This window comes from Ctenopharyngodon idella, chromosome 7, assembly GCF_019924925.1.
Source record: "Ctenopharyngodon idella isolate HZGC_01 chromosome 7, HZGC01, whole genome shotgun sequence".
Lineage (NCBI taxonomy): Eukaryota > Metazoa > Chordata > Actinopteri > Cypriniformes > Xenocyprididae > Ctenopharyngodon > Ctenopharyngodon idella.
In genome coordinates, this window is record NC_067226.1 from 26,752,727 (window position 1) to 26,779,932 (window position 27,206).

The 27,206-nt window shown below is 36.2% G+C and overlaps 4 protein-coding genes across 5 annotated transcripts in view; all 4 read right to left on the reverse strand.

Moving 5' to 3' along the window:
- Window positions 1-1,637, reverse strand: part of prmt3 (protein arginine methyltransferase 3) — a 60,179-nt gene extending 58,542 nt beyond the window's left edge. The window contains exons 1-3 of one of the 2 annotated variants that reach the window (XM_051900451.1): window positions 1,569-1,637; window positions 1,188-1,307; window positions 96-178 (exon numbers count right to left, since the gene is read on the reverse strand). In XM_051900451.1, the coding sequence (XP_051756411.1) occupies window positions 96-178; window positions 1,188-1,307; window positions 1,569-1,585 (220 nt within the window). In that variant the 5' untranslated portion in view covers window positions 1,586-1,637. Of the gene's footprint in view, window positions 1-95; window positions 179-1,187; window positions 1,309-1,548 lie in introns of both variants that reach the window. The other variant, XM_051900450.1, reaches the window with a different exon arrangement.
- A 902-nt stretch (window positions 1,638-2,539) lies between these two features.
- htatip2 (HIV-1 Tat interactive protein 2) lies at window positions 2,540-5,328 on the reverse strand. Its single transcript, XM_051900452.1, has 6 exons — window positions 5,092-5,328; window positions 4,159-4,342; window positions 3,848-3,955; window positions 3,364-3,501; window positions 3,188-3,249; window positions 2,540-3,021 (listed from the first exon to the last, which is right to left on the reverse strand). Exons 1-6 carry the CDS (start codon window positions 5,313-5,315, stop codon window positions 2,802-2,804), a joined length of 936 nt encoding a protein of 311 aa, XP_051756412.1. The 5' UTR covers window positions 5,316-5,328; the 3' UTR covers window positions 2,540-2,801.
- A 4,784-nt stretch (window positions 5,329-10,112) lies between these two features.
- On the reverse strand, window positions 10,113-12,685 carry LOC127516051 (zinc finger protein RFP-like). The gene is made up of 5 exons (XM_051900332.1): window positions 12,599-12,685; window positions 12,275-12,508; window positions 12,056-12,194; window positions 10,786-10,812; window positions 10,113-10,660 (listed from the first exon to the last, which is right to left on the reverse strand). Exons 1-5 carry the CDS (start codon window positions 12,683-12,685, stop codon window positions 10,113-10,115), a joined length of 1,035 nt encoding a protein of 344 aa, XP_051756292.1.
- Window positions 12,686-12,778: 93 nt separating this feature from the next.
- Window positions 12,779-13,624, reverse strand: LOC127515624 (tripartite motif-containing protein 29-like). The gene is made up of 2 exons (XM_051899501.1): window positions 13,609-13,624; window positions 12,779-13,338 (listed from the first exon to the last, which is right to left on the reverse strand). The coding sequence occupies exons 1-2, from the start codon at window positions 13,622-13,624 to the stop codon at window positions 12,779-12,781; spliced, it is 576 nt and encodes a 191-aa protein (XP_051755461.1).
- Between the last annotated feature and the right edge of the window lie 13,582 nt (window positions 13,625-27,206).

Below are 27,206 nucleotides of genomic sequence, written 5' to 3' on the forward strand. Positions count from 1 at the left end.
TGCTCATATTTACTAAGGATGCCAATATTTGTGGAGGGCACTGTACATCAGACATCCCTCAGCACACTTAGCAATCCTTGGTTTGGAAAACTTACTGTGTTTTTGGACAAGTTCTGGAATATCCACACCATGATCTGCCTTACAGTGTTGTAATGTCTCAGACACAGAGGTAAGAGTCCTGTTTAAAGTGAGACACAGATACTTGAGTACAAAAAAAAAAACATCCTAACGGTAATAGATATGTTGCATATGACTTGAATTGTACAAAAAGATAATTAAAGCTCTTAAAGGAGCAGTTCACCTCATAGTGTTCAGATCAGGGTTATTATTGTAAAATAAAACTAAAAGTAAATCTATTCAAACAATTTTAATTGAAATAAAGTTTAAATAAAATAAAACATTTTAAAACTAGAAATGTTGCTTTAGAAATAAACGGAAATAAAGTTTAAGTTCCTAACTGGAAGTAATAACTTTAAAACAGTGTGTTTTACTAACTCTAAAATTACTAACTGGAAGTAAAAACTATAACTGACCTAAAACTAAAATAAATTAAACCTAAAAAAAAAAAAAAAAAAAAAAAAAAAAAAAAAAACATAACGTATAACAAAATTATAAAATATTAATCAAAACTTAAAATGAAAAGGATAATTCAAAATATTAATACAAAACTATAATAGTATATAAATAGTAATAAAATAATATGGCTTATATATCCATTCTTGTGCTGTACAGAAGTACATCACCATTGTTACTTTTGAAACAAATCTGAATTGAAATAAAAATGTTTCTCTTTAAGTTTATACATCTAATATTACTCTAATAGAGGGTAGGTAATTAAAAAAAAAAAAAAAAAAAAAAAAAAACAAGATAAGAGAAGTAAATTTTGTCTGATATTTGAATAATTACTTTTGGCTATATAAAAGCAATATAAAAGCCAATTATTTTAATTTGGAAACAACATGCTGTATTTCCTACATAACACCTAATCATTTTCTCACACAGCATAAATGGGTACATAATATACATAGAAATATATCGCTGTCATATTTGGAGATTTCAACCAATAAAAAGTTTGAACAAAACAAACAAACATGAGCAGATCACAAGCCACAAAATCTGTCTCTAGTAAGACATCTTTCAGATTTATTTTAGCAAGAACCATCATGAATGGTTGTACTGAATATCACCTGTCACACAGCACACACAGGACTGTCATGAGTTCAGATCCCTCCTCCATTGACTGCCATTGTTCATCATCACTGTCAGACAGCTCGGGTACATCATCACACACCTCGCACTCATCATCACCTACATGGCAAGAAACAATTAGCTACATAGCCTTTAACACTTCATTAACGCATTCATACAACATCTTCTAAACAACCGGTCAGAACTATTGACATAATAATCGGTAGCGGATATTTATAATTACACCATTTGGAAATGCCGTACTTTAATACATTTCCTCTAAGATTAAATACACTCTTCAAATCGTTAAATTAACGCAGTTTAAATCGCATCATAAGTTAAAGCAAATATATACATCACATTTCACACATTCACGTGTCCCTGTGTACGCTGCCATGTTGTAGTAGTCTCTCTTGAGTTCGAGTTTTTCTCATCCGGGTCATTCTTAATCAGCTGTACTTCCCTTTTGTCGCCATGTGAGGTCGCTGTTTTCTCAATAATGACATGCAGCACGCCTCAATTATCTCAGTGTCTCTTTCTGTAACTTGATAACAAAACATCAAAAAGTAGTCATTTATTTAGGCTCCTCTACAACCCAGCACCTTTGACTAGCCCAGACGTACCGTTCTGTGTGTTTAGAATAACACAAACCTACCAGTCAAAACTTTGGACTTTGATTTAGAATGAATATTGTAAGGCTTATAAAAAATATAATATTTTTTAATGTAAGGCTTGTGCTTAAATTGCGCATTAACTTTTTGTGTTTATTTCTTCACCCTTTTTTTGTGTTATTTCTTCACAAAACGTCAATTTGAATTGCATTTTCATGGATAAATTAGGAAGGAAAAACATCAAGTGATTGCTGTACTAATTACTCTCTTTTAAAAGTATTACATTACTTACTACTTTCTAAATTCCATATTAACCTCGACCAGTTGAACCATACAAGGATAGACATGAAATTGCTCTTTTAATGCATTCAAATAAATAATATAAAACTGCATAAATTATTCTTAAACTGACCAAAGTATTTAAAAGGTTACATTAAAAATATACATTTTAAGTTCATTTGACAATGTTAAATTTTGATGTTAAATCCAACATTGTTTTATATAGAATTGTTCTATAGTCTATAAAAGTATGCAATTACATCATAAGTAACTGTAATTAAATTACAAAAAATAAGAGTAATCCCTTACTTTACTTTTCAAGGGGAAATTAATTAAAATTACAGTAATTAATTACTTAGTAATGCATTACACCCAACACTGATCATGACCAGCAAAGGGTGAATGTTTTAACCAACTTTTCAGACATAACACATAAAATAATATTACTATATACAAAATAATTGTGGTCGAGTATGAATATAATTTATTTTTTCCAGATGAACATACAATTAAATACCAAACAAAAGCACCAAAATCCAAAGCAAAGCATAGAAACAGTACATATAACCCTTATTTAGAATATTTATAAATATGTTTTAAAAATACTTAATATGATAATTCAATCCAAGTAAACTGCATTAAAACAATATTTTGGCTTATCTTGCTGATGAATCACACCATGCCAGAATTGCACTTAGTTTAAAAAATGTGAAAATGAAAGTGTTATTTTTTGTCTCCAATTCTACCAAGCTCATATATGGCCTTGTTTTCAAGAATTTCCACTTTCTGCTCTCCATCTTGAAGTGTGTTGACAAGCATAGCTCTAGCGACGGATGTGATGGGGATGGACATTGCGGTAGGGAATGCCGAGGAGAATGCACCAAGAAATTTCCGGGCAATCCACTCAGCCGGCCTGCTCTCCTGTCTGTCCACTAGGAGCACCCTACAAATAAACAACCAAATATGAGCTACAGAACAAATAATGGTTTCAATATATCTGAACAAGCAGACATGCACAACACACACAAATATGTATGACCTCAGAAATCACAACAGATTGTATTCCTTGGATCTGTAATTCAGAAACAAAAAAAAGTAGAAGGACTCACGCTGGCCGGTAGATGGAGAAACGCTCAAAGCCAAGGTCTTCAATTTCTGCTTCAACTTGTCCCTGTAAATACACCAGTGTTACTGCAAGTACATAAAATACAAGACTGTCCTTCTTTAGCCATAAAAAAGTAAGCAAAGCTAGGCTGACCATATGTTGCATAGGGTCTCATAATACCTTAGTTTTCAGGTAGAGAAAGCTGCTGGTTTTATCTGCACCTTTGGAGGACTCTAGGTGAAAATGGGAACAACCTCCTGCTTTGGCAAGTTCTGCAGACTTGAGTACGTAGTCATGATCCACCCGAACAAACCCTTCCTGTAGCCCATTCAAAATGGAACAAGTTGCGTTATTTATCATGCAATTAACAAAATTTACCAGAGGAAATGGACTTGCATGGATACATCTTAGCATCATTAGAGTTCTCAAAACCAGAAAGTGATTTTCTTTTTAAGTTGTGTTTTTCATCTTTACTTACATTGCCAATTTTTCAGCATTTATTCCCAATAATGATCTTTGCTATTATACAAAAATTTGCTAATGTATGTAATATATTTTATTGAGTTGAAACAGCTGAAACAGAACCTAATTTCATGCATTATCAACTAAAGTTCAGGAGAACAGTCCATTTATACAGTCCATAAAGATGACATCTGAAACATACAGCTCCTGCTTTGGCTTTGGTTGTTCCTAGACAGCAGTATCCCACATCATGGCCCTGGAAAGCCTCAGCATACTCCTCCAGCTTCTCAAAATCAACCACCTTTTGCACCTGAAGAGAAGAGGTTAAAGGCCAATGAACGCTACTGAATCCCTGATAACATTTAAAAACATGTGCATTAAACAACAAATTATTAAACCAAGTGGCATCTGCAAACATGAACTTTGGCCTCAGATCTTTTGTTAAGCAAATGCAATGATATTCTTTTTGGACTACTGTACATAAACAGAACTTTCCCAAACTTGGCACATTACCAAATTTTCATAGGCTTTATCCTCAAAGGTTAACTGCCTTCGTCCAATGAGAGTGATCTTGGAGAAGATGTTGCGCTCCACTATCTCTTTCAGGAGCGCCTTTCCAGTCTCGCCAGAAGCACCAAGAACGAAGCACGTTCTGTTCTTCTGCCGGTAATTCTCTTCCATTGCGTTTAGATCCATTCTGTAATGAAGAAATGATTGCGTAACCATTTGAATCTTGCAACATCACAGTGACACTGCAGAATTTGCACAGGTGTACTATTAGATATAACTGCTTCGTGACAAAGACAATCAAGTTGTTCCTCAAAGCAAAACTTGATCAGCGGCTCAAAATCCTGAATATCCCCTTGAGTCAAGTCTCAGGATGTTTTTGTCTTAATGGTGATATTTGTACAGCAGTTTCAGCAGGGGTGTAGTAAATAAATTACCTGAATAATAAGTCTGAGAAACATTAACAGCAACTGAGCTGAATATATATATATATATATAAACAAGATAATTACTTTCAACCTCTAAAGCCAGCCACTTGAGAGCCCATTTCATGCATGCATTTTTCCCTATATTATTATTAATTTCTAACGTTATTTTTTCATTATTTTATTGATTTTTTTTTTTTTGTTTTTTGTTTTTTTTTTGCACATGCTCTTAATTATTATTATCATTATCATTTTTCTGTATTTGACCATGTTAACGACACAATAAAGAGGAGGGGAATGGCATTCTTTTGAGGCGTGGTTGTGTCGGGTATACGAGCGAGAATCAGACTGCAAAAAAATACTGGCAATGCAATCAGTTCAAAAAAGACAAAGCAATAACATTACATCAAAGCAACCAGTATTGCATAGTAACCCAACACTGATCATGATACAGTATCCTATATAGTATTGTAGAAGTGACAGTTGTAGTCCGTAATGAATAACGTTACTTCACCTTGGGATCTCGACAGTCTCTGAATTCTCCAGATACTGAAAAACAGCGGCGAGGGCCACAACAAAAACTGTGAAGAAGCTTAAGGTTTTACCCCAGTTACACTGAAATATATTCATGCCAGGCTCGATAAACAGAGGACTTTGGTTGTTGGTACACAGTGAAGCTTCTTCCTTGTTACATCCTCGTTTCACACTGCGCTTGCGCACACCACACGCACAGCGCATGCTGCGCGTTGCAGCTGTTTTGAAACGGATATGCACGAGCAAGGTTGGAGCACGACAATTACTTAAGAACATAAAAGTTACTTTTCATACTAAAGTAGGAGTGCAAATTAGCACCTCCCAAAGCATACTAAAGATGTACTGCTTATGTGCGTGGTGCAGGTTTGAGTCTGGCTTGTTTTTTTGTTTGTTTCCTGAGCTCATTCTTCACTCTCTGTAATCTCTGTTTATGATGAATTTACATATTAGTGCTAGCTTTTCAGAAATTAAATTATTTTATATAAGTTAACTGAATAAAAAATATAGTCTGAAATATTTAGAAAAAAAAAAAATCATTATATTTAAGATAATGAATCAATAAATTCCTTAACCACATATCATTTTTTTGAACAAAACTCCAAAAGGATGAACAAGAAAGAGTTTTCCACAGTTTGCTCATATTTATCAAGGGTGCCAATATTAGTGGACGGCACTGAGTAATTGTCACTGATCCAGTTACCCAAATGATTGCATGAATAAATCATTTATTTTAGTGCTCTTATATTTGTAAACAGGGTTGGTGTTCACGGATGGGCACAGGCCCAAAACAACAAACAAACAAAATGTTATTTAAAGATGTAAATATAATAATTTAAAAGGAAAGAAACAATAGAACATTCATTGTTGTCTACAAACAAAAGAAAATAATGGAAAAGAGTATCCACTGCTTCAAAACCTCCCAGTCAATAAAGTATATGTTAAGGTATTTATAGTATAGCTGTAAAATATTTACATTATTTACAGTCTTTTTTGGTAGCAACCACAACAATACTGATCATGTAAACTATACTGTCACCCAGCTCTAATCTGCTGAATGTGAAGACATGAAGATATTACAGTTTTTCTCGATTGCTTAAACACATTTCTTGAAACTATGCCTCATATTCTCAAAACAGTAAACACAAATCCATAACGTCTCACCCAATTCCCCAAACATCCTATTTTCAGGTCAAAATGAAGCTCTACACTCAAAACCATTCACTCTTGCTGAAAAACCAAACTTTGCCCTCAGACATCATACACAAGCCCTCAGAAACACACACACTACAACATAGTCTTACACACTGGTGAGATAAATTCAAAACAATATTACAAAAACCAAAAAAAAAACCAACAAAAAAAACAGTAATACAGTTTTTTTCAACTACTTACACACATTTTCAAAACTTTGGCTCTTTTTTTCAAAACTTTACACACAAATCCAAGAATTGCACACACAAAATGCAAAATGCCTCACATCTCTTGCAAAATGAAGCACTGCATTCAAAATATTACAAACACATCTCAAAAGCAAACATTTGTCTTACTTTTCAAACACATTTGCCATAATATTCTATTTTTTGGATATATCATATACACACAGTTATTCAAAACCTAAAGCTCTTCTTTCATAAGCTGCTATGTACATTTCTGTACAAGATTGAAAGTAATTGGCAGAGAGATGTTGAAAAATTCATGGTAAACACGAAAGCAAGATTGAAACCAAACTTTTTTTTTTTTTTTACTGTAAGCATTTGTGGTTGTGAATACAGTATTGCACAGTACAGAATAAAATATAATACATCAACCATATGTAGTTGGACAAAAAAAACCACAAAAAAACTAGCAACCAAAAAAAAAAAATTAGCCTAATTTTTTGAAAAAGGTGAATATTTCAAAGGAATGGTGTGTATGTGTGTCCTGGTAGGGGACCAAATGTCCTCACAAGTATAATACCAGTGCATTTTGACTTTGTGGGGACATTTATATACAGAATATACAGTATAAAAACCATTACGCCTATGGAGTGTCCCCATAGAACATGGAAACCCAATATGTGTGTGTTGTGTGTGTGTGTTTGTTGGTGGGCGAGATGGTTGGGTGTATCTAGGCTCCATCTCTCCTCCTGGCTTGGTCCGGCCACAATACTTAATCCACGTCACATGCTATGTTCTCTCTTGCGTATCCAACCTTGGATGGAGGCAGCGTCAGTGTCTATGAAGTGTTATGTTGACATAGGGATGACGATCATGCACTTTCCAGCACCATGTGGAGAAAAATTCCTTAATAGGGTTTAGAAATGATGAATATGGAAGCAAGTAAACAACAGAAAAGTTGTTCAAAATCTATAACTTGACCTTTGGCCTATTCTAAAGCCATGATTGGTTGGTGTTAAGTAAAGCAATGAGTGTTTACGCATGTGAGGAGTTAGTGTGAGGCACTGATGAATTAGTGTGGCATTTTGATTGGTTGTGTTTGAAAAAGGAAATCAAGACACTTCCTATTAGATTTTTGTGTGTTACATAGAGAATTGTGTGTTGTGTTTTGCAAAAAGTGTTTTATGAAATTGAAAACTGAGTCGAAGGCCGAGAATTAGTGTATGGTTTTACAGATGTGGTGTGTGGTTCTGCTGTTTGAGTGTCAGGTTTCAGAAATTGTGTGACAAGTAAAGACTTTGTGTGTAAGCAGTTGAAAAAAAACTGTAAGTTGTGTTGCTTGTGGTTCTCCCCCTCAAGGAACTTTTCACATGATGAACGTGTATACATTTGCACATTTTTTTATTCCTTAATGTACTGTACAGTACAATACACCAAACAACAACAAAAAATATTCTGCCCCAGCATCACATCTTTGGTCTGGGACAGGCCAGAGAATCTCGTCAACATCACAGGCTGTACTGGCCCTATCCAGGCAGCGGGGGTAAAATCCTCTTGCATGCCTGATCCACCCCTGGCACACATCAACTGAAATGTCTAGTCGGGCTTCTTCCATTCCATTGTCTCTGTGTCCCACAAAAATAGAAGTACTGATTACTGTAACTGTAACACTTCCTTTTTACAAAATGGAAGCAGACAGAAACTCTGTATGTAAGGCAATTTGATGCATGTGTTGTAACAGAGTACAGCACTCAAAAGTTACAGTAGAGTACACTGAGGTACACCTACCTGTTTTCCTCCCTGAAGGTTCTTATGATCGAGGCGACGGTGAAGCAACTTAAGTTTGGCTGAACTCATTGCCCAGCCTCCCTCATAGTCATACCATGGACAAGGACACGGTCAACTAGTGGCACGAATTTCATCTGAGACTCCTTGTCTCCTTGCACCTCATCCTCATCCTCGTCCTCCTCTTCCTCTTCCCTCACCTCTTCCTTCACTCCTTACTGCTCTTGCTCATCCTTTTCCTCCTCCTCCTCCTCTCTGGTGTCCTCAACCTTTTCAATCACGTCTCTGGATCCATTGTTCCGAAACTGAATGAACTGACTGGGGCTCTTTTATCTATCTATTGAAGGTTCTGACTGGTATGTGATAAATTTTGACTCTTAGTGTTTCCACGTGGGTAACTGTGTGCTAATTGAGCTCAAGCTATGCAGACTTGAGTGAACAATATTGAATGCTAGTGCTTTCTAAATGACCACATGGTGTAGGCAATGAGAAATGAAGGGATTTGTGTGTAGAGATTTGTAGTGACAGTTCAACAAATCTGATTCATGTGTCAAAACAGGGGAATAGTGTTTATAGTTTAGGGAATTGGGTGTGCTTTTTGATAAATGGCGTTATGGTTTTGAAATTTTAGTTCAAAAGCCTGGTTATAGTGTTTAAGCAATCGAGAAAAACTGTAAGATATTATAAACATCACCATCATGATTTTCTAAAAAGCTCCTTTAAAACAAAAAGGTATTGTAAAAAAGAATTACAAAAAAACAAACTGATCTGACCTGGCCACACTGACAACATCAGAAAAGTACATAATCATGTAGTACATAACTTTGCCATTTCTAGGCACAAGAATATACCAAATTTACACTGCAAGTGTGACATAGAAGCGCTTCTGAAGTGGCATTTTGGTGTCTTTACACAGGCTGTTTAATGCTGCTCAGAGGTGGCATAAATGCATTTATACAGCAATTACACCTTTATGCTTTAATACTAGGGGCTGAGGTGGGTGAAAGTGGGTATAATTAAGTCTGGCTTTTATGTGGCATTGCATCTTTACACTGAATTGTCAGCAGGCACAGAGCAGCCTTAACTTGTCTGTTGCCAAATTTACACTGCAAAGGTGGCACAGAAGCGCTTCTGAAGTGGCAGTTAGGTGTCTTTAAGGAGACTGTTTAATGCTGCTCAGAGGTGGCATAAATGCATTTACACAATTTTAACTGCTTATTGTTATACTAAAGGCTGAGGTGGGTCAGAATTTAGTCTGGCTTTTATGCTGCATTGCGTATTTACACAGAATTTTAAGCAGGCACAGAGCAGCCTTAACTAAAGATACCTTGTGTAAAGTTGCCTTATAATCTGGGTTTCCATCCCAACGTGAAGTGAATCTTTTCAAAGTTTGCAAAAGAAGAAAAAAACAAACAAATGCGAATTAGGTGCGTTTCCATCAAGTTGTTCAAGCGGATGATGGTGGTATTGATAACCTAGTAAACAACAGTAAATAAAACAACATCAGTGGAAAGAGAGCGGATTAGTCAAGTGGGTTTAATGTTCGCTACATCAGAATTTACTCGGCAAATGTGTTTCCATCTTCCATTATTCGCATTAACTCCTCAAAAACCACCTCAAGTGAGCATACATTTTTTTTTGTGAATTAAGAGATTTTTTTTCTCAAAATTTGGCATTTCCATGACTTGTTTCTCATGCGATACTTCAAAATGCGCATAAAAACAGGGTGATGGAAATATAGCTATTGTGGCCTGGGAGATCAACATCATGGCAGTGAGTTTTGCCAGGGCAAGTACTGACAGTTCCCTCATAAAATCTGCAAATTTGGAGTATAAATTTATTAATTGTAAATAACAGGTGAGATGATTATTGGAGGAGAGTTTTGACCTTTATCACCTTTACTATATAGACAAAAATATAGATAGAGTTTCTCAGTGAAAGACTGACCAGTGTAGGAGTAGATATGAGATCTGGACTCCACATCATAGAAGGAGACCAGACCCTCCTCATAATCCACAAACACCCCCACCTTCTGTGGTTTTACTCTCAGAGACAGAGAGACATAAGGTCCAGCACAAGCCCAATATTCATTCATTTTCCTCAGAGCCACAGTCCAGTATCCATTCTGAGGACTCACTGTGATCTTTCCCTTCCTGTTAATCGATTCTCTGGCCACTCCTAAAGTCCAGTCAGTGTTTTCCTTCACCTGCACCTCAAAATAAAACCTCCCTGAGGAGAATCCCTCTGTTCCCAGGACACAGGCAATGTAATCAAATCTCTCTGGGTTATCTGGGAGATTTTGCTTAATGTCTCCGTGACTGACTTCTTTCCCATCATTAGACAGGATGAGATATGGATTAGCTGTATCAGGATCCAGAGTCACATCCACTGAGAGAGAGAGATCAGAGAATATGAATCACAATGAATCTTCACATGCAAAGATTTACATGTGTTTATATGTATAGCTAGCTATTATATTTAACTATATCTGTGAATGTGAGAGAGCAGATCACCTTCATACTGCTGCATCCTTCTCAACACTGTGAACACACACACACACACAAAATTAATAAATAAAAACATCATATCTACTAAGTTAGTGTGGAGGAAAGAAACGGAAGAAACATCCAGGAAGCCATTTTGTTATCATGTGACAAAAAACAACAAAACATAAACGAGACAGATCGTCATGACTGTGTGCCAAAGTCTTTTTTTTCTTTTAAAAAAGATCTCTACTATACTGTTAGTATTTATCTATATATAGTTATATTTTAATAGGTGAATTATTCAGTATTTTTCTGTGGTGTTTTTAATATGCTTTAAGACAAACCATGTGCAAATTCATGAGTCAACATAATTGCTAAGTATTTTGTCTTTAAAACTGCAGTGATCTAAAGACAGTTTCAAAAACGTGGTTTGAAATCGCTGGTGTTTCTGATGTCAGAAACTACCTTGTCAATGTGTGGGCAGGCTTTAGCATATCATTAACTATAACTGCTCTGAAGCAAGGGAGTCATGTAACATTAGCAACACATTATTAGTTGTTTGATAACGTAATCAAGCAAAATGCTAATCATATTAATTACCATTATGTGTCCGACGTTGTAAAAAGCGATACCATCGTGCAGCGTTTACCTCAGTAAGTTGACCGAGTGGATCTCTGAGCTCATAAGATTGAGTGGAGGCGGGGCTAATTAGCATATTCATAGAGACGCTTATACTAAATGAAGCAAAGGTGTAGAGTTACATTCAAGCTATTATAAGGCATGAAGATTTTTTTTTTCACCGTAATTTAAAAAAAAAAAAAAAAGTCATTTTGGTGATCAAAGATGAGTTTTAAGGGATAAAATTATTAACTACAGGGAGACTTTAAGATATATTACTATAGTCATACTGTATATACCGTATTGCTGTAGGGTAATTAGGCATGCAACAACTAATGAAAAAAATCGTGCCTGTAGACTGAACACTTAATCCATCACCGTTTTCACAAATGTGTAGTTTACACAGAGACGATAATGGTATTGTTTTCAAAAACTTGCACTTTGAAACCCTTTTCAAAAGTTTGCTTTTTCAGGCCCCAAAACGGCGTTGTGTAAACAGCCCCTAAAATTCATTTTAACACTTTACAGTTTGGGTTACAGATTATGTAATCAGAGTATAGAGTGAAAAATATTGTATGATTATTTATATTATTCTTGTGATGAAGCTATTAAATGTTTCCTCTATGAAGGCAGTTACTGACAAAATAAAATCTGTGTACTGTATTTAATACTGACTTACCAGTTTGACTGATTTTCTCATCTAGAGTCTCCTGCAGTTGAGTCAGAGCTCTCCTCAGAGTCTCCACACTCACATCAGTGCTCATACTGATCTCAGGCCAGTTCCTGGTGTGTGGAGGGCTACACAGGAAGGGCTCAATCTACAGCAGGAGAGAAGGGAAATCCCTCAGCATGAGTGTGAGTGTTGTCCTGTGATGTGAGCAGACAGAGAGACACTGACCTGTAGGAGGTGAAGGTGATCCTCGGTGTCTAAGAGATGATCCAGCTCAGTGTTTCTCATCTTGAGCTCAGAGATTTCCTGCTGTAGCTCTTGAATGAGCTTTTCCTCCTGTTTCTCTGCTGCTTTCTGCTTCTTCTCCATCATCTCCAGCAGCTCAGCCTGACATCTCTCAATGGAGCGCATCAGAACGCTGAAGAGATCAACACTGGCTGCTTTCTCTCGCTCACTGCTTTTCTGAAAAATAAAGTTTCATTTAACCAATCTGCTTTATTTATAAAGCAAATCAAAACATCCTCCATCAAATATTGAACATTTTCAAATTACTTTTCTGAGTTCTGCTGAGTGTTTGATGTAATGAATCTTCTTTATTCTGTCCTGGATCATCTGTTGCACGTCCTTCTTTGTCTTCATAATCTGAGTCTATACAGACAGAAACACACAGACACATTTGATTCAATCAACATGGATTTTTCATCTTCTGATAAAAGATCTTTTTTAGAATATTTAAAACCATGTTATTAAAGTATGTTCAGTGTCGTTGGTAACTCGTGCCTTCTTCTCTTTACCCTCCTCCTCTAGAGGAACAGTGTTGTGAGTTTTGTGGTCTCCATCAGTGCAAAACACACATATATATGTCTGATCATCTTTACATAATAACTCCAGAGGTCTCTCATGTTTCTGGCATATATAGTCCTTTATATTGTCCACAGGGTCCATCAGTTTGTGTTTCTTCAAGTTCAGGACTCTCTGATGAGGCTCCAGGTGAGTCTCACAGTAAGAGGCCTGACACACCAGACAGGACTTCAGGGCTTTCATCTTTCCATCATCACAGATATCACAGAGAACTTCAGATTTTCTCAGGCCAACATTTGGCACAAACTGACTCGTGTTCATTTGAAGGTCAGATCTTTTACTGTATCTCTTTTTACACAGTGAACAGCTGCAGTGCTGACTTTTGTCCAGGCATTCTTTCAGGCATATCTCAGTGAAGACTGGATCAGTAAACACATCCAGATCAACAGAACTTGCAAGTTCATCTAGAGCACCACTTGAGGATGTCAGAGCTGAAAAGAGAATTATATAGTTAAATCCTATTTACCTACAGTTAAAAAAAAAGGGAATAAGGAATATTATCAAGTCAAGAAATTGTTGTTCTATGTTACTCTAAGCACTCTAATAATGACTTTAATCACAATAGTTTATGTTTTCCCATGGAACATTAATATTGCACACTGCAATGATTATGCAAGACTTTAGTGTTCTTATTGGCAGTTCACACAAAAATGAGCTTTTTGATTGTTCTGTACAAACATGGGCTAAATGGCCATTTTGACTCTGCTTTTTTAGCATCTCGCGCATGAGCTTCAAGACATTGTGTATGTACTGTAGTTTTAAAAAATATTGTAAAAGTTTTGATTGCTTGACTGAGTTCTGCGGCAGAGGGAAATAAACTATTATTACCAGCTGAATGCATTTGTTAATTCAATAATTCATTCTTTGGTTTACTGACTTGGAGGTGCCTCCAGACTTCGTCTCCTGGCCTCTCCTGAGTTTGGCAATGTTGGTAAATATCCTGCCATATCCTCTTCTCTTCCTGAAAAAGTCACATCACTTATCTCATATCACATGAAACATGATCAATGGGTCAAGAGCTGAAGCATCCATCCATGCTCCTGACCCTTAAGATTTCTGCACCGTTTTAGTTGCCAATTTGTTAATTGTTCTTAATCAGTTCATTTTTATAAGGTTAATGCACACTACCATGAAACAGACACGTTGTAAAAGAGTATGGGCATCATATGGGAAAGTGAGTGAAGGTGAGGCACTCTAACAAATAAACTAATACATATTTAAAGACAAGGTTTTAAAGACATTTACATTAAATGGGAGCTTTTTAAATTTAAATGTAACATTTTTGTTTAATTCAAGCTCTTCAGGCAAAACAGTGTAATGCTGCTTATGGTTTAGTTGTGGAGTTCACAGACTAACAGGTTGGCTTGTTTCTGGATCACTTCTTTCTTGTTCAGAGTTCTCATAATCTCAAGTGCAGCATGTCTTTTATATCTTTGTGGCATAAACAAATGACAAACTGAGCACCTGTCAGACCAAGTGTAACTTTTGTCCTGTTTAATTAAACACCGTCCATTTTTAATCACCAACCTGTGAGTGCGTATCAACTGTGCTCACAGAACTTTTGACGTCCCAAATATTCTGGCTCCAAGGCTTCCAGTTTTCAGTTCACTTTGAAAACTGTCAGGGATACCATAACTCCTCCCATATTCTTTTCTGCAGATAGAACAAATCAAAATTTGTGTAAGAGTTAAAAGAGAATGTAAAGAGTTCAATAAAAGGAAAGAATGACACACAGTATATGTAGGTATTATGTTGATTACATAGTAAATAAAATCAATGAATCCAAGTGGTAAAAGTGCATGGCACCTAATTACTACTGTTAGTTTTATTTATATAGAACTCATTATATATATTTTTTTATATCTGTCAAGGAAGTCTATGGCAAATTTATTTTACATTTTACCAATCACTTATTTTTATATTTACATTTCATATCTCACAATTGCAATTTTATTTCTCATTATTGCAACTTTATCTATTTTTTATTTTAAAGTTTATCATCACCCAATTATGTTTAATTTTTATACCTTGAGAGTATTTTTTATTAAAAACATTTTGCTCATAAAGAAATATATTTTAACAAAATAATTAATACATTCATTGATCATTTATACTTTTGGGAAAAAAGTCAAATAAAATGTAAAAATAAAAAACGTTTAAAATGTCATATCAATGATTAAAGAAAAAGTTGTATTTTCCAAGGAATGCTGGCCGACATGCTGAGATCACAAACCAGACAAATTCTACTCAACTTGAATCAAATAGGCTATTTCTACAATGTCATCTGTGACAAACACACACCTGTGTGATGATCTCTCCTCACCAGTAGGTGTCAGTATATGTTTAAGATCATTGTCTCTGAGCTCTATTGGCGCTTGCCTACCACTGTTCCAGTGCTGTGGTTTTGATGGATGAATGAATGAATGAATGAATGAAAGGAAGGAAGGAAGGAAGAGAGGAAGGAAGGAAGGAAGGAAGGAAGGAAGGAAGGAAGGAAGGAAGGAAACATGCAAACGGCCCAAAACCAGTTATCTCCTTCTGTTTATTGTTTTATGTCTTTCATGTCTGTAAAGCTGTGGAAAGGCTTTCCTACCAGAAAGTACAATTCAAACATGAACACATTTTGCAATATTACTATAGAGAAAAGTGTGATTCAAGCCATTAAGTGGAGTACACTAACACATGCATTTCAAAACTGCATCATACTGTATCATTAAACATATTAAAATTGTGAATGAAACCATTTTCCTTTATAGCCAACAAGGCCACACCATATGTGCCAATCCTTTAAAGCAGATTTTATTGTCTGTGCACAAGACTCCAACTGTTTAAATTCCACCTCTTGTTCAAACGTTTGTTGGCCGCTAGTATGAATAGACCCATATGTCAGCTGACAGTCCTGCTCTTTCAGATGTTACTGAACAAATGTAGTGGAGATTTATAGAAGGGTCTTGGCTGGCTATGGATATCAGCTTTCATTATTCCTTGTTTAAATCTTTAAGAAAAACAGAAAATTGCTCTACAGATCATGTTATGTCTAATAAACCATATTTTAATATATACAGCCATATCACTCTTAGAAAAAGAGGTTAATTGAGTTTTATATAGAGCCATAGGGTTCTTGGCTCAGTTTTGAAGAACCCTTTATGCTAAAAAGGTCCGGTAAAAGGAGAAATGTCTTAAATGATGGGTTAATGGGTTATTTAATTTTTTTCTAGTGATAAAGTGTTTAATTCATCAAATTTAATGAAAAAAAAAACTGAATTAAAGCTAAATTAATTAATTAATTAAAACTAAATCCATAAAATGATGGGAACCCCTAAAAGTTTCTATATATGAAGTATTTTAAGAGTGAGTTCGTTCAGCAACTATTCTTGTAGAACTAAACAACTGTAAAGTACAAGTAAGGAAGTGTTATTCAGAAAGCAACCCACAGTGCATCTGGATCTGCTCATGCAATGAATGAATTTTCCCTGCTGATTTTTTAACTTAAAGCCTCTCTCTGAAAAGCTGCTCTTTTTCTATTATTGAGCTTAAACCAATCTCGTCGTGGAGAGGGAAGAATGACAAAATGCGTCATGAATGAATCCACATCCCCCTCGCAGCTTAAGACAAAAGACTTCGATCTTGCTGTCCTGAAGGTAACAGGGCGACCGCGGTGAGCTCCGGAGATGCCAGCGGAGTATAGTCTGTTAATTACCACTGAGTGGAATCAAAATGGCTTCCTATTGTCCACTCTTAGTGGGGGTTTGTGGCAGCCTGCGGAGGAGAGATGGCTTTGTGTAGGCCGCTGTCATACACACATGTTGAGTCATTGTGGCCTGACTTCGATCAGATGAACGTATGTAGGAAATGCGATTGAGGCCATGCTGAGGATCAGGGGAGGGTTGTCATTCACAGTGTCATTAAAAACACTTTTTAAAGCCACACGTTTAAATGTCAAAACAGCTTGATATTGGGACTTAAATTCTTGAAGTCATACATTTTACTTCTGATTATAACTCAGCAAAACCAGATCTTTCACACTTCGCAATAAAGAATTTTAAATGTAAATGTTAAGCTTATGCTATCATGTTTTATAGAAACTTTACAATATCTTTTGACCGACGCCTTTCTTTACAGGTGGCACATTGCATGGTTCATTTAAAAAGGTTAAAGAAAATCAGCAGTGCCAAACATGTCATATTAAGATAAAATAAAATAAAATAAAATAAAATAAAATAAAATAAAATAAAATAAAATAAAATAAAATAAAAACCACCTTAAATAATCTTAAAATGGAAAATTAGGTGTATAGTTTTTTTAAATGCTTTGTTTTCCAACAAAATATTTTCTTATCTTATAAATATATATATTTTTTTGTAATTTAAATTACAATTTATTTTAAATCTCAACTAAAGTTTGAATATGTATTATACCATGGGTTAAAAAATAGGTTTATAGGTTGTTGCTTTGTTGTTAAAAAAAATATTTTTTCTTTTTTAAATAAATTCGAATTTAAATTAAAATGTATTTGAATCACAACAGAAAGTTTGAATATGTATCATCCAGTCGGTTCCAAATGGTTAAAGTCACTAGAAAAAAATGCAAAATAAATAAAAGGAATAAAATGTTTCATAACCCTAAAATCTTGTTTATTGTCAGGTTTAAATTCAATTTTAAAATCCACAATATTTGTCTCAGATTTATGGACACCACTGTACATTAAATTTCTTAATATCCAATGTAGCCTTTTCACAAAAAAGTATTAAAGCCTCCGACTGTGCTCCAACTCTAACATCTGTAAGATAAAAAAATAGATGTCTAATCCAGAATACACAGAAACAGGAGTCCTAATGCCCCACTGCAGTGCAATATGTCCCATATCCTGGCCAATTGAAACATGCCCACTGACACAGAGGGCTTAGCCAGCAGAGCCACTGACTCTTGAGTGTGATGCTAATGATGGCCATTAATGGAGCCTGACAGCACAATCTGCTCCTCATTGTAGCACCTTTGCAGGATCTGCAGCTTGCAAGGGGCCAAAGAGGAGGCGGGCGGCTGGGGACGTCAGGACGAATCAAGTGGCAAGTGGTTGCACGGGGACGGGGAGGTTTCAAGAACAGAACCGGGGACCTGCCACAGAGGGACTGCGGATTGCAGGCCGATCCCAGCTGATCCCCGGGTGAGGATTAGCTTAATTAGACCTCAATACCCTTTATAGTCAAATGCAACTGTCAGTTACTGTCAAAAAAACGACTGTCCAATAATGCGGGCCTAATTCTTCAGTAGTCCCAGAGGTGCAGGCATCACAGGCTTCACAAGCTGAACAGGAGTGACATCATTAGACTTGACTGTTTGCCTTGTTATATTTTTCATTTGCATGTCAGATAATCTTAACAACGACTGGCCTAACGCCCTGACCCTATCAGACCAAAACCTGCAAGGGTTCTTAATATATTTGTCAAAATGAGAAAGGTTCCATATATAGAATAATGGTCAAAAAATCCTTTGAAAATATATTGCTCATTGTTGGTTCATGTAAGTTACTGCATTAAAGGGTTAGTTCACCCAAAAATGAAAATTCGGTCATTAATTACTCCGTCGTTCCACACCCGTAAGACCTTTGTTCATCTTCGGAACACCAATTAAGATATTTTTGATAAAATCCAATGGCTCAGTGAGGCCTGCATTGCCAGCAAGATAATTAACAGTTTCAATGCCCAGAAAGGTACTAAAAACATATTTAAAACAGTTCAAGTGAGTACAGTGATTCAACCTTAATGTTATCAAGCAATGAGAATACTTTTTGTGCCCCAAAAATACAAAATAACGACTTTATTCAACAATATCTAGTGATGGGCGATTTCAAAACAAGCTTAATGAATCTTTTGTTTCGAATCAGTGGTTCAGAGTGTGTATCAAACTGCCAAAGTCACGCCCCCCAGTGGTGAACCATTGAAACTTCGAAACACTTATGACTTAACGAAGCCTCGTTTACTAAAATCACGTGACTTTGGCAGTTTGATACACACTCCAAACCACTGATTAGAAACAAAATATTCGTAACGCTTCAAAGCTTCATAAAGCAGTGTTTTGAAATCGCCCATCACTAGATATTGTTGAATAAAATCGTTATTTTGTTTTTTGGGCGCACAAAAAGTATTCTCGGTGCTTCATAACATTAAGGTTGAGCCACTGTAGTCACATGAACTGTTTTAAATATGTCTTTAGTAGCTTTCTGAATGTGTTAATTATCTTGCTGGCAATGAAGGCCTCACTGAGCCATCGGATTTTTGTGTTCCGAAGATGAACGAAGGTCTTACAGGTGTGTAACGACATGAGGGTGAGTAATTAATGACAGAATTTTCATTTTTGGGTGAACTAACTCTTTAACTAATCTTAACAAAAGAGACCTTATTGTAAAGATCTGCAAAATAGAATAGGTTAAGAATGTTTTGCATTATTTATTTCGCACCATGTTTAATTGATGCCAAATGTATCATATTTCAGTCCACGCTACAACACTAATTTATTATATCACATGAAAAATTAAATATAATCAGAAGGAGAAGAAATTGTTAAATGAGCATTTGATCCAGTTAGTAAAATGAACCAATTTCCTTACCATGTATTTATCCTTATTCTTAATTTTATCATCTATTATTCATGTGGACATCATGTAGGTTTGGAAAAAAAAAAATCTAAGTTAATATGTGGCTTTTTTAGCACCATTTTTGTGAAGTCAATTGCATAACTAACCATTAGTCATTAAACAGGTACCTCCATCTAGGTCTTAGGGTATGTTTACATGACAACAATGTACTAAAAACTGAAACATTTTCTTTTGTGTTTTTGAAAAGTTTTATGTACAGATGACAATGTTGTCAAAACGATCCCCGTTCATACGGATCCGTGTCAACAACTAAAAACTCAGTATTATTCATGCCAGGCCAGTAGTTGGCGATGTCACTTTGTAAAGAAACTATGCGCCTATAGACTGAACATGTAATACGCATACGCATGACATCACGATTAACAAATTTGCATTTTTATTGTTCACACAGAGACGTTAACGGTATCGTTTTCAAAAACATGCACTTTGAAACCCATTTTCAAAAGTTTGCTTTTTCAGGTCCCCAAAACAGCGTTGTCATGTAAATGAACGGCCAAAACTCATAAGAATTTTTCTGTTTTTAAGTTGAAAACGGTGTCGTGTAAATGCCTCATGAGTCTCTATGCTGGCAGAGTGGCCGATCCAGGCTTAGTATCAATGCAGCTCAGCTCGGCTTTGTGGCCCAAATGCCATCAGCTAAGCTGGTCTCAGACCTGCTTTGACGGGCTTCCTGCCAGCTCATCCAAAACAATGCTGTAATTAAATGAACAAACAGATTAGAGCAGCCCAACACAGAGGGAGATGGGATCGTAGATGAGGCCCCTGCCAAGACACAGCAGGATCAGCTAATACTTGGAAATGCATTAGCACATCTGTCCGGCCTGCTGTGTAAAGCACAGATACGTTAGCTCACAATGGGAGGAGAGAGGTGAAGTGTATTACAGAACAGGGCTGGCCATATTTTCTTGTAGGGACGGCTTCATCAATGAATTTACACTCCAGTGGGGGAGGTACTGAAAAATGTTTGTCTAAAAGAAAGTTTACACAGTTAATTGAAAATGACTTACGCATGACTTCTACAAAATTTAGAGAGAAAGTAATACATGCATAACGTACAAATGAATCAAATAGGAATTGAGAGACCTGAGACTGCAGTGAGCACTATTCCGGATCAGTAATGATGGAATTGAGGCTGTATAATACATGCCAGTTAAGGTCCAAAACAAGCTATTTCTTAAAAACAAGAATTAAAAAAAAAGAATTACGGTTCTTTCACGGTTATTTGCGATTTTAGGTTTTTTCAGTATCTTAGGTTTGAGCTTTCTGTGGTTCTTTGGAGAAAAGTTGTTCTTGTTACATCAGAACTTCAGTTCTGTTACCGGAAAAGTGAAGCTCGCCAAGGTTTTTTAAAACACCAGAAAATATATGCTTTTTAGTAAACTATAAAGCTTACAGTTTTTCTCAATCGCTTTGGCACATTTTTTTAAACAGTCTTACCATTTTCTAAACTGTAAGTGTCACAACTGTTTGCTGGAACATCAGAATTATATTGCATGTCTGCAAAATGTAGTAACTCACCCAAAATATTTAATTCATGCATCAAAACCTAGTTATTGTGTGAGTAATTTGGCCAATGCCACCAAAATAAAAAGTGTTTTTGTCATTGTGAGCCACAATGATGTTTTTTCACCATGGTATCTACAAATGTCGTGTTTTTTTCTACATTTTTGTTGACATTGTTGACACTATACAAAAATGTAAGTTTTGTAGACAATTGTACTTACTCTTTTGCACACGTGCCAAAACACATGCAATTTGCTTAAATCAATAAATTCTAATTTGATATGAACAAGAAACTACATGTAACTGTTCAGAGATATGAACTTATTGTTTTGAGAGAAAAAAAACTCATTCAAGAATTGAGCCAAAGCGATTGTGAAAAACTGTAAAACACTATGGTATCAGACAAAACATTTTGGAAACTTTAGTGGTAACAATATACAACAGTCTCATGACAATTCAATCGTATCTTATAGTTAGGTGAACTGATTGCACATGAATTTGTATGATCTCACTTCTATGTTTTTGTGTTCTTCTCAGGCCCTCCTGAGGGTTAAGTTTAGGGTGGACCATCATACAATCAATACAAATGTTTTTGCACAAATCAGACTGAATAAAACTCCTATGAAATCGCCACCTTGTACAGTACGAATTCTCATGAGATATGGTTGGAATTTACAGAAAACTGAAAGAGGATTAGATGATAGATAGATAGATAGATAGATAGATAGATAGATAGATAGATAGATAGATAGATAGAAATTAAATTAAATAATGTAACTCCCAGGCTGTTCAGAGAAGTGTAGAATCAACTGAACAATGTTTTATTCTCATCATGGTTTGGGTGAATCCCAGAATTTCCCAGGAGAAAAAGTAAGCACTGCCTTTTGTTTTCTATGAAATACTATAATAAGAGAAAGCTTCTTAGCGGATATCTATGTTTGGTTTAGGTTTTCTCCATCAGTCCTGTTTGCAGACTTCAAATCTCTCTTTTGTTGCACGTCTGGACTATCCTAATGACTTCTTTGAACTGCCGATGTTCTCTGAGGTAAAGCTTTGTGTGCAACTCAACCTTCCGTCTGGAAACATGCTTAGTCGCTAACCTTTACACTCTTTCCCACATCAGTCACGACTGATCATAGTGTGAATGGCATCTCAGTTTTTCAAAATGCAAGCATTATTGCTGCCTTACTGATCTTATCACAATGTCTTCTGCCAAGTATGTTCAAAATTCATACTAAACAAACCTCATTAGAAGGAATTCCGGGAGATTTTATCTGAATCTGCATCTTGTAGGCCTTGCAGTGGCCTCTCAGCAAGACTCTGGATTTAAAAGCCTCATTAAGATGATCCAAAGTAGCCCAGAGTGTGGACTCTGAACCAAGCCGAGGATCATATCAGACCCACCACAGAACTGAGATATCTCCCTGCCAATGAGCAAACACAACTACAAATGGCCAGACTGCTGACACAATGCCACAGTGAAAAGAACCAAATTAGCTGGAGGCTAACAACAATTTACCAACACCTGTATTAGTGTGCTTGCTCGGCAGGGAGCTGAGCTGAACAAGCGCTAATCCCTATAAACTCTACAGTACCCCTCCTACCAAATCAGCATTTGCATATTCTCTATTGATTGGTTGATGAGGAACCTAGCGCAGAAGGTTTGCGGGGATTGGGAACGTTTCATTCCTCTACACTCACACTCTCGCTGCCTGGGTGGTTCGATGATTATCTCCAGCCCGTGTTAGTGAGTGCGAGGGCCGTGTGTGTGTTAGAGATTAACAGGCATTAGAATGACTGTGTGCTACTACATTTTTTCACCCCCACGATTGAACCTAATTGGAGAGGTGGAGAAGATGGGCAAGTCATTAGGCCCAAGCTGTTTGCTTAGGAGTTGACCGACTGTGATATAAGTCTCACTATGGTTTCTGTTCTTCGTTTCTTTTCAAAAAGGATGATAGAGATGATGGGATGGGAACCTTCCTACAAATCTTATTTGAATGGATACGAATCAGATAAAAAGAGGAAGATGCTAGGGGGAAAAATGAGGCCATTATGTCTTTTTTGATTTATAGGGACAAAAAAGCCTATACATAGCATATAAAGCCTACATAGCCTATACATGATTTTAATTGGCATACACTTTTAGCAATAGTATTTGCTGTATAAGCCTACTGTAAATTGGAAGAAATAAGTTGTGATTTCAGTAATCTCTATGAGACCTGGTTCTAGGGGCACCCCCCCTTGCTAACAGGGAACGTTCTCAGAACGTTTGAATAAAGTTCTCACGAGGTTCTCTCAAAGTTATGAACGAACATTCTTCCAGTAATGTTAATAGAATGTTTGTTAAGGTTATCTGGTGTTCTCAAAATGTTAGCACAAAGACATTATTTAAACATTATTTATTTATATAATGGACGTTTTAAACGTTCAGAAAACATTCAAAAATAATGTTCATATAACTTAATTAGGAACGTTAGCAAAACATTCTTAGAACAATTTTTTGTTAGCTGGGCCCTTAGAGACTGAGATTCTTAAGGCCTGATATGCTTTAAGCAGAATCGAAGAACAAGCTGGTGTAATTTCGAACAAAACCAGGCCAAAATTTAACTTGTTTGATGTTTGTTTCAGGTGTTCAAAACAAATTACCAAAGCGAACTTTCCAGAAAAGTTTGCTCTGGCTGGTAAACACCTTTGACTATCATTGGTGGTTCATAATAGGTTAGTAGGTAATAGGTGGGTGTGGCTCTGTGGCTCCGCCTTCTTTTACATGGAAATCTTCTCCAGTTTATTTCATCTGTTCAGTCCTTTAAGGTCAGACATCCATGAGTAAAATAAATGGAGAGCCGCTTTATAGTACAAAATGAAGTTTCTTATCGAAACCGACACTGTCACTGATTTTCATGTTTAATACTGTAAAGCTGCTTGCTTTTGTTTAAAGTGTTATATAAATAAACGTGATGTGACTTTACTTGAGTGCCAAATTGCAGTTTACCGCTTGTCATGTATTTCTGTTTTTTTTTTTTTAACCCCTAAGCGAAGAACGAAAAAGAGTATACTTAGAGCCTGAGACTGAACCTGCAATTGTACTTAGATCAATGTCAGTACAGGAGAAATATCACATATGGTTCTTATAGGGATAGTTCACCCAAAATGACAAATCTATCTGAAAAATTACATGTATAAATAGCTTTCTTTAGTGGATCGCCAAAGGATGAAGGATGCACTTTGTTATATAATGAAAGTAAATGGGAACTGAGACTGTCAAGCTACTATAAAGACAAAAAATCAGTTTAAAAACATCATTAATGTATGTAGACTTGTGCACTATATTCCACGGGATTGGACAGATAATTAAAGTAAAAAGAAAAGTTATTCACTAAAAATCTTCCCATGAAAAGTTTGATTGAGAAACAGGGTTTTGAAAGACATGTGAGTGAATAAAAACATTTTGGAGATCATAAAAAGTACTGTAGTTACTGATCACTGATTTATTAAGATTACTCTCGACCCCATTACTTTTAATATATGGACAAAAAATACTGAGACATTATTCAATATATCTTAAAAGTCATACGGTTTGGAAAGACATGAGGGTGTATAAATGATGACAGAATTTTCAGCAATCTAATACTAAGAAGATAAAGATAGTATGCAAAGGTCTTACTTTGAGAGAGAGTAAAAGCAAAGGTCTATTTCTTAAACACACACACACACACACACACACACACACACACACACACACACAAACACACACCTACATACACACACACACAACTTTACCTACATAACCCAATGAAGCTATACTGTTAAGCTACACTACCATTTAAAAATGTAGGGAGTTTGGGGTGTTTATTCAGCAAAGATGCATTACATTAATCAAAAGTAACAGTAAAGACTTTTCTAATGTGAATCTGTATTTCAAATAAATGCTGTTCTTTCAAACTTCATATTAATCAAAAGAAAACAAAAAGTATCACGGTTTCCACAAAAATATTAAGCACCACAACTGTTTCCAACATTGATAAAATTCAGAAATCAGCCTATTAGAATGATTACTAATGTGACACTGAAGACTGGAGAAATGGCTACTGAAAATTCAGCTTTCCCATCACAGTAAAATCAATTTCATAAAAATGCATTTTAGGCAATACTGAGAGGATTTCTTCCATGCAAGTGGAGGGTAAGAAACACGCTGAAGCTTTTACGCAAGATATGACGGCATTCATTTGTTCTAGAGTTGACAGTCAGATCAAGGTTTCCCCCTTCACTTACTGTACATCATCTGGACACTGATATCTTGCCAACTAATAAAAGTGAAACCAAGAAAAACTGTTAGTCCTCATGCTTTCATCTTTCATGTGCTGTCTGCATTGTTGACATCAGTGTCCCAAATCTTGAGCCACTGCTGTCAAAACCTCGATCCTCACGGGAGCTCAAAAGGCCCGACAGTGCAGTTTAGTCTGATTTTGATTTTAAGTGAGCATCAGATCAGATGTCAATGTCTATTCCCACAGGCTACAACCCTGTCTGATACCCCTCTGTGCCAATTAGTCAAGAGAAAGGACGAAACACAACTACAGGCACGGGAGGGGTGTGGGGCAGAAGCTGCACTGCTGGGGCACTAAAGCCCCACTGGTGCAGGGGCTAATGGCTAATCAGAGAGGGACTTACTGTCTTCATAGTGGCTGGATTTGCTAAGTCCTTTTGGGGATAGCTGTCCTGAGAGACCGCAAGTGTGGAACATGGTGAGGCGCTAAATGGTGGCTGTTGAATCAGATGTTGTACTGATCTGACAAAAGAGCGCACAGAATTTTGACAAAACAAGAAAACATGTTGTGTATACAGACAAGGAATTACACCACCTTCAACTTTAAGATTTTAATGTAAAAAAAAAATAAATAAAAATTTTAATGGCCCTATTTTATATTTTTTAGAATATTTTAAATATGAAGAAAGAAAAAAAAATGGTTAAAGGATTAGTTCACTTTAAAATGAAACTACCCCAAGCTTTACTCACCCTCAAGCCATCCTAGGTGTATATGAATTTCTTCTTTCTGATGAACACAATCTGAGTTATAATAATAAATATCCTGACGCATCTGAGTTTTATAATGGCAGTGAACGGGACCAACGAGTATGAAACTCAAGAAAGTACATCCATCCATCATAAACGTACTCCACACGGCTCCGGGGGGTTAATAAAGGCCTTCTAAAGCAAAGCGATGCGTTTTTGTAAGAAAAATATCCATATTTAAAAAAAATTATAAAGTAAAATATCTAGCTTCCGCCCGAACACCTTCCGTATTCAACTTAGGAAGAAAGTATAAAACCATCAAAACGCTTACGCTACGTCCTACGCCTTCCATTATTCAACTTACGAAAAAAGCGTAATGGACGCAACAAAATTTGTTCTCTCTTGTTTTTGCATGTGTTTATAATTTCTTTGTATGACAGCCTGGCCAAAAATTATGTCTGCACAATTTGGCATGTTTCACTGCATTATCACAAAGAAAATCTTACAAAATCTTTAACCCATTTTTCATAATATTTGAAAAAAGTGGAGATGTCAATTTTCCTAGGCCAGACATCACTTTTGGTGATGACAGTGTCCATATATATATATATATATAAATACATTTATATACACTGTCATCAGAACCCTCAGGCTTTGCTGGCTCTCATAAAATTAATATGATTCTGTGTCAGATTGGATTGGGATACATTTAATCTTCCTTTGAAACGGGGTGATGATGTTGAGCTAATAAAGGGTGTTTATTATAACCTGTCATGACAAGGAAACACTCACCATGACGGATGACCCATACGGACTCACACAGACTCACAGACACACACACATACACACACAGTCCTCAGATCTCTGTGTTATTGATCGTTTCATTATGTGTTTTTGCTTTTTCTGTGACGGCCATTCAATCTTCGCTGTCATCTTCTATTGAACCCTGCGCTCGGGGAGGAGCGGGATGGAAAGTGATGGGTAAAAACGGGACACAGAGCTGGGGTGGCGGTGGTCGGGGGGAGCGGGACACCGTCTGTCGCTGCCATCGTGGTTGTATATGAGTGTGTATTCGAAAAATGGGTAGAGCAGGTGGTGTGACTAAGCAGAGCCTGGCGCAAATG

What these genes read in the sequence shown, in the direction of transcription:
- htatip2 (XM_051900452.1), bottom strand. Translation starts at nt 5,315, where the DNA reads ATGCGCTGTGCGTGTGGTGTGCGCAAGCGCAGTGTGAAACGAGGATGT. An exon ending in ATAAAGCCTATGAAAATTTG is followed by an intron (nt 3,956 to 4,158) that starts GTAATGTGCCAA and finishes TCTTCTCTTCAG; the next exon opens with GTGCAAAAGGTGGTTGATTT. An exon ending in TTCTCCATCTACCGGCCAGC is followed by an intron (nt 3,022 to 3,187) that starts GTGAGTCCTTCT and finishes GTTTATTTGTAG; the next exon opens with GGTGCTCCTAGTGGACAGAC.
- LOC127516051 (XM_051900332.1), bottom strand. Translation starts at nt 12,685, where the DNA reads ATGAAGACAAAGAAGGACGTGCAACAGATGATCCAGGACAGAATAAAG. An exon ending in ACTCAGCAGAACTCAGAAAA is followed by an intron (nt 12,509 to 12,598) that starts GTAATTTGAAAA and finishes TTTATTTTTCAG; the next exon opens with AAAAGCAGTGAGCGAGAGAA. An exon ending in ATCACCTTCACCTCCTACAG is followed by an intron (nt 12,195 to 12,274) that starts GTCAGTGTCTCT and finishes CTCCTGCTGTAG; the next exon opens with ATTGAGCCCTTCCTGTGTAG.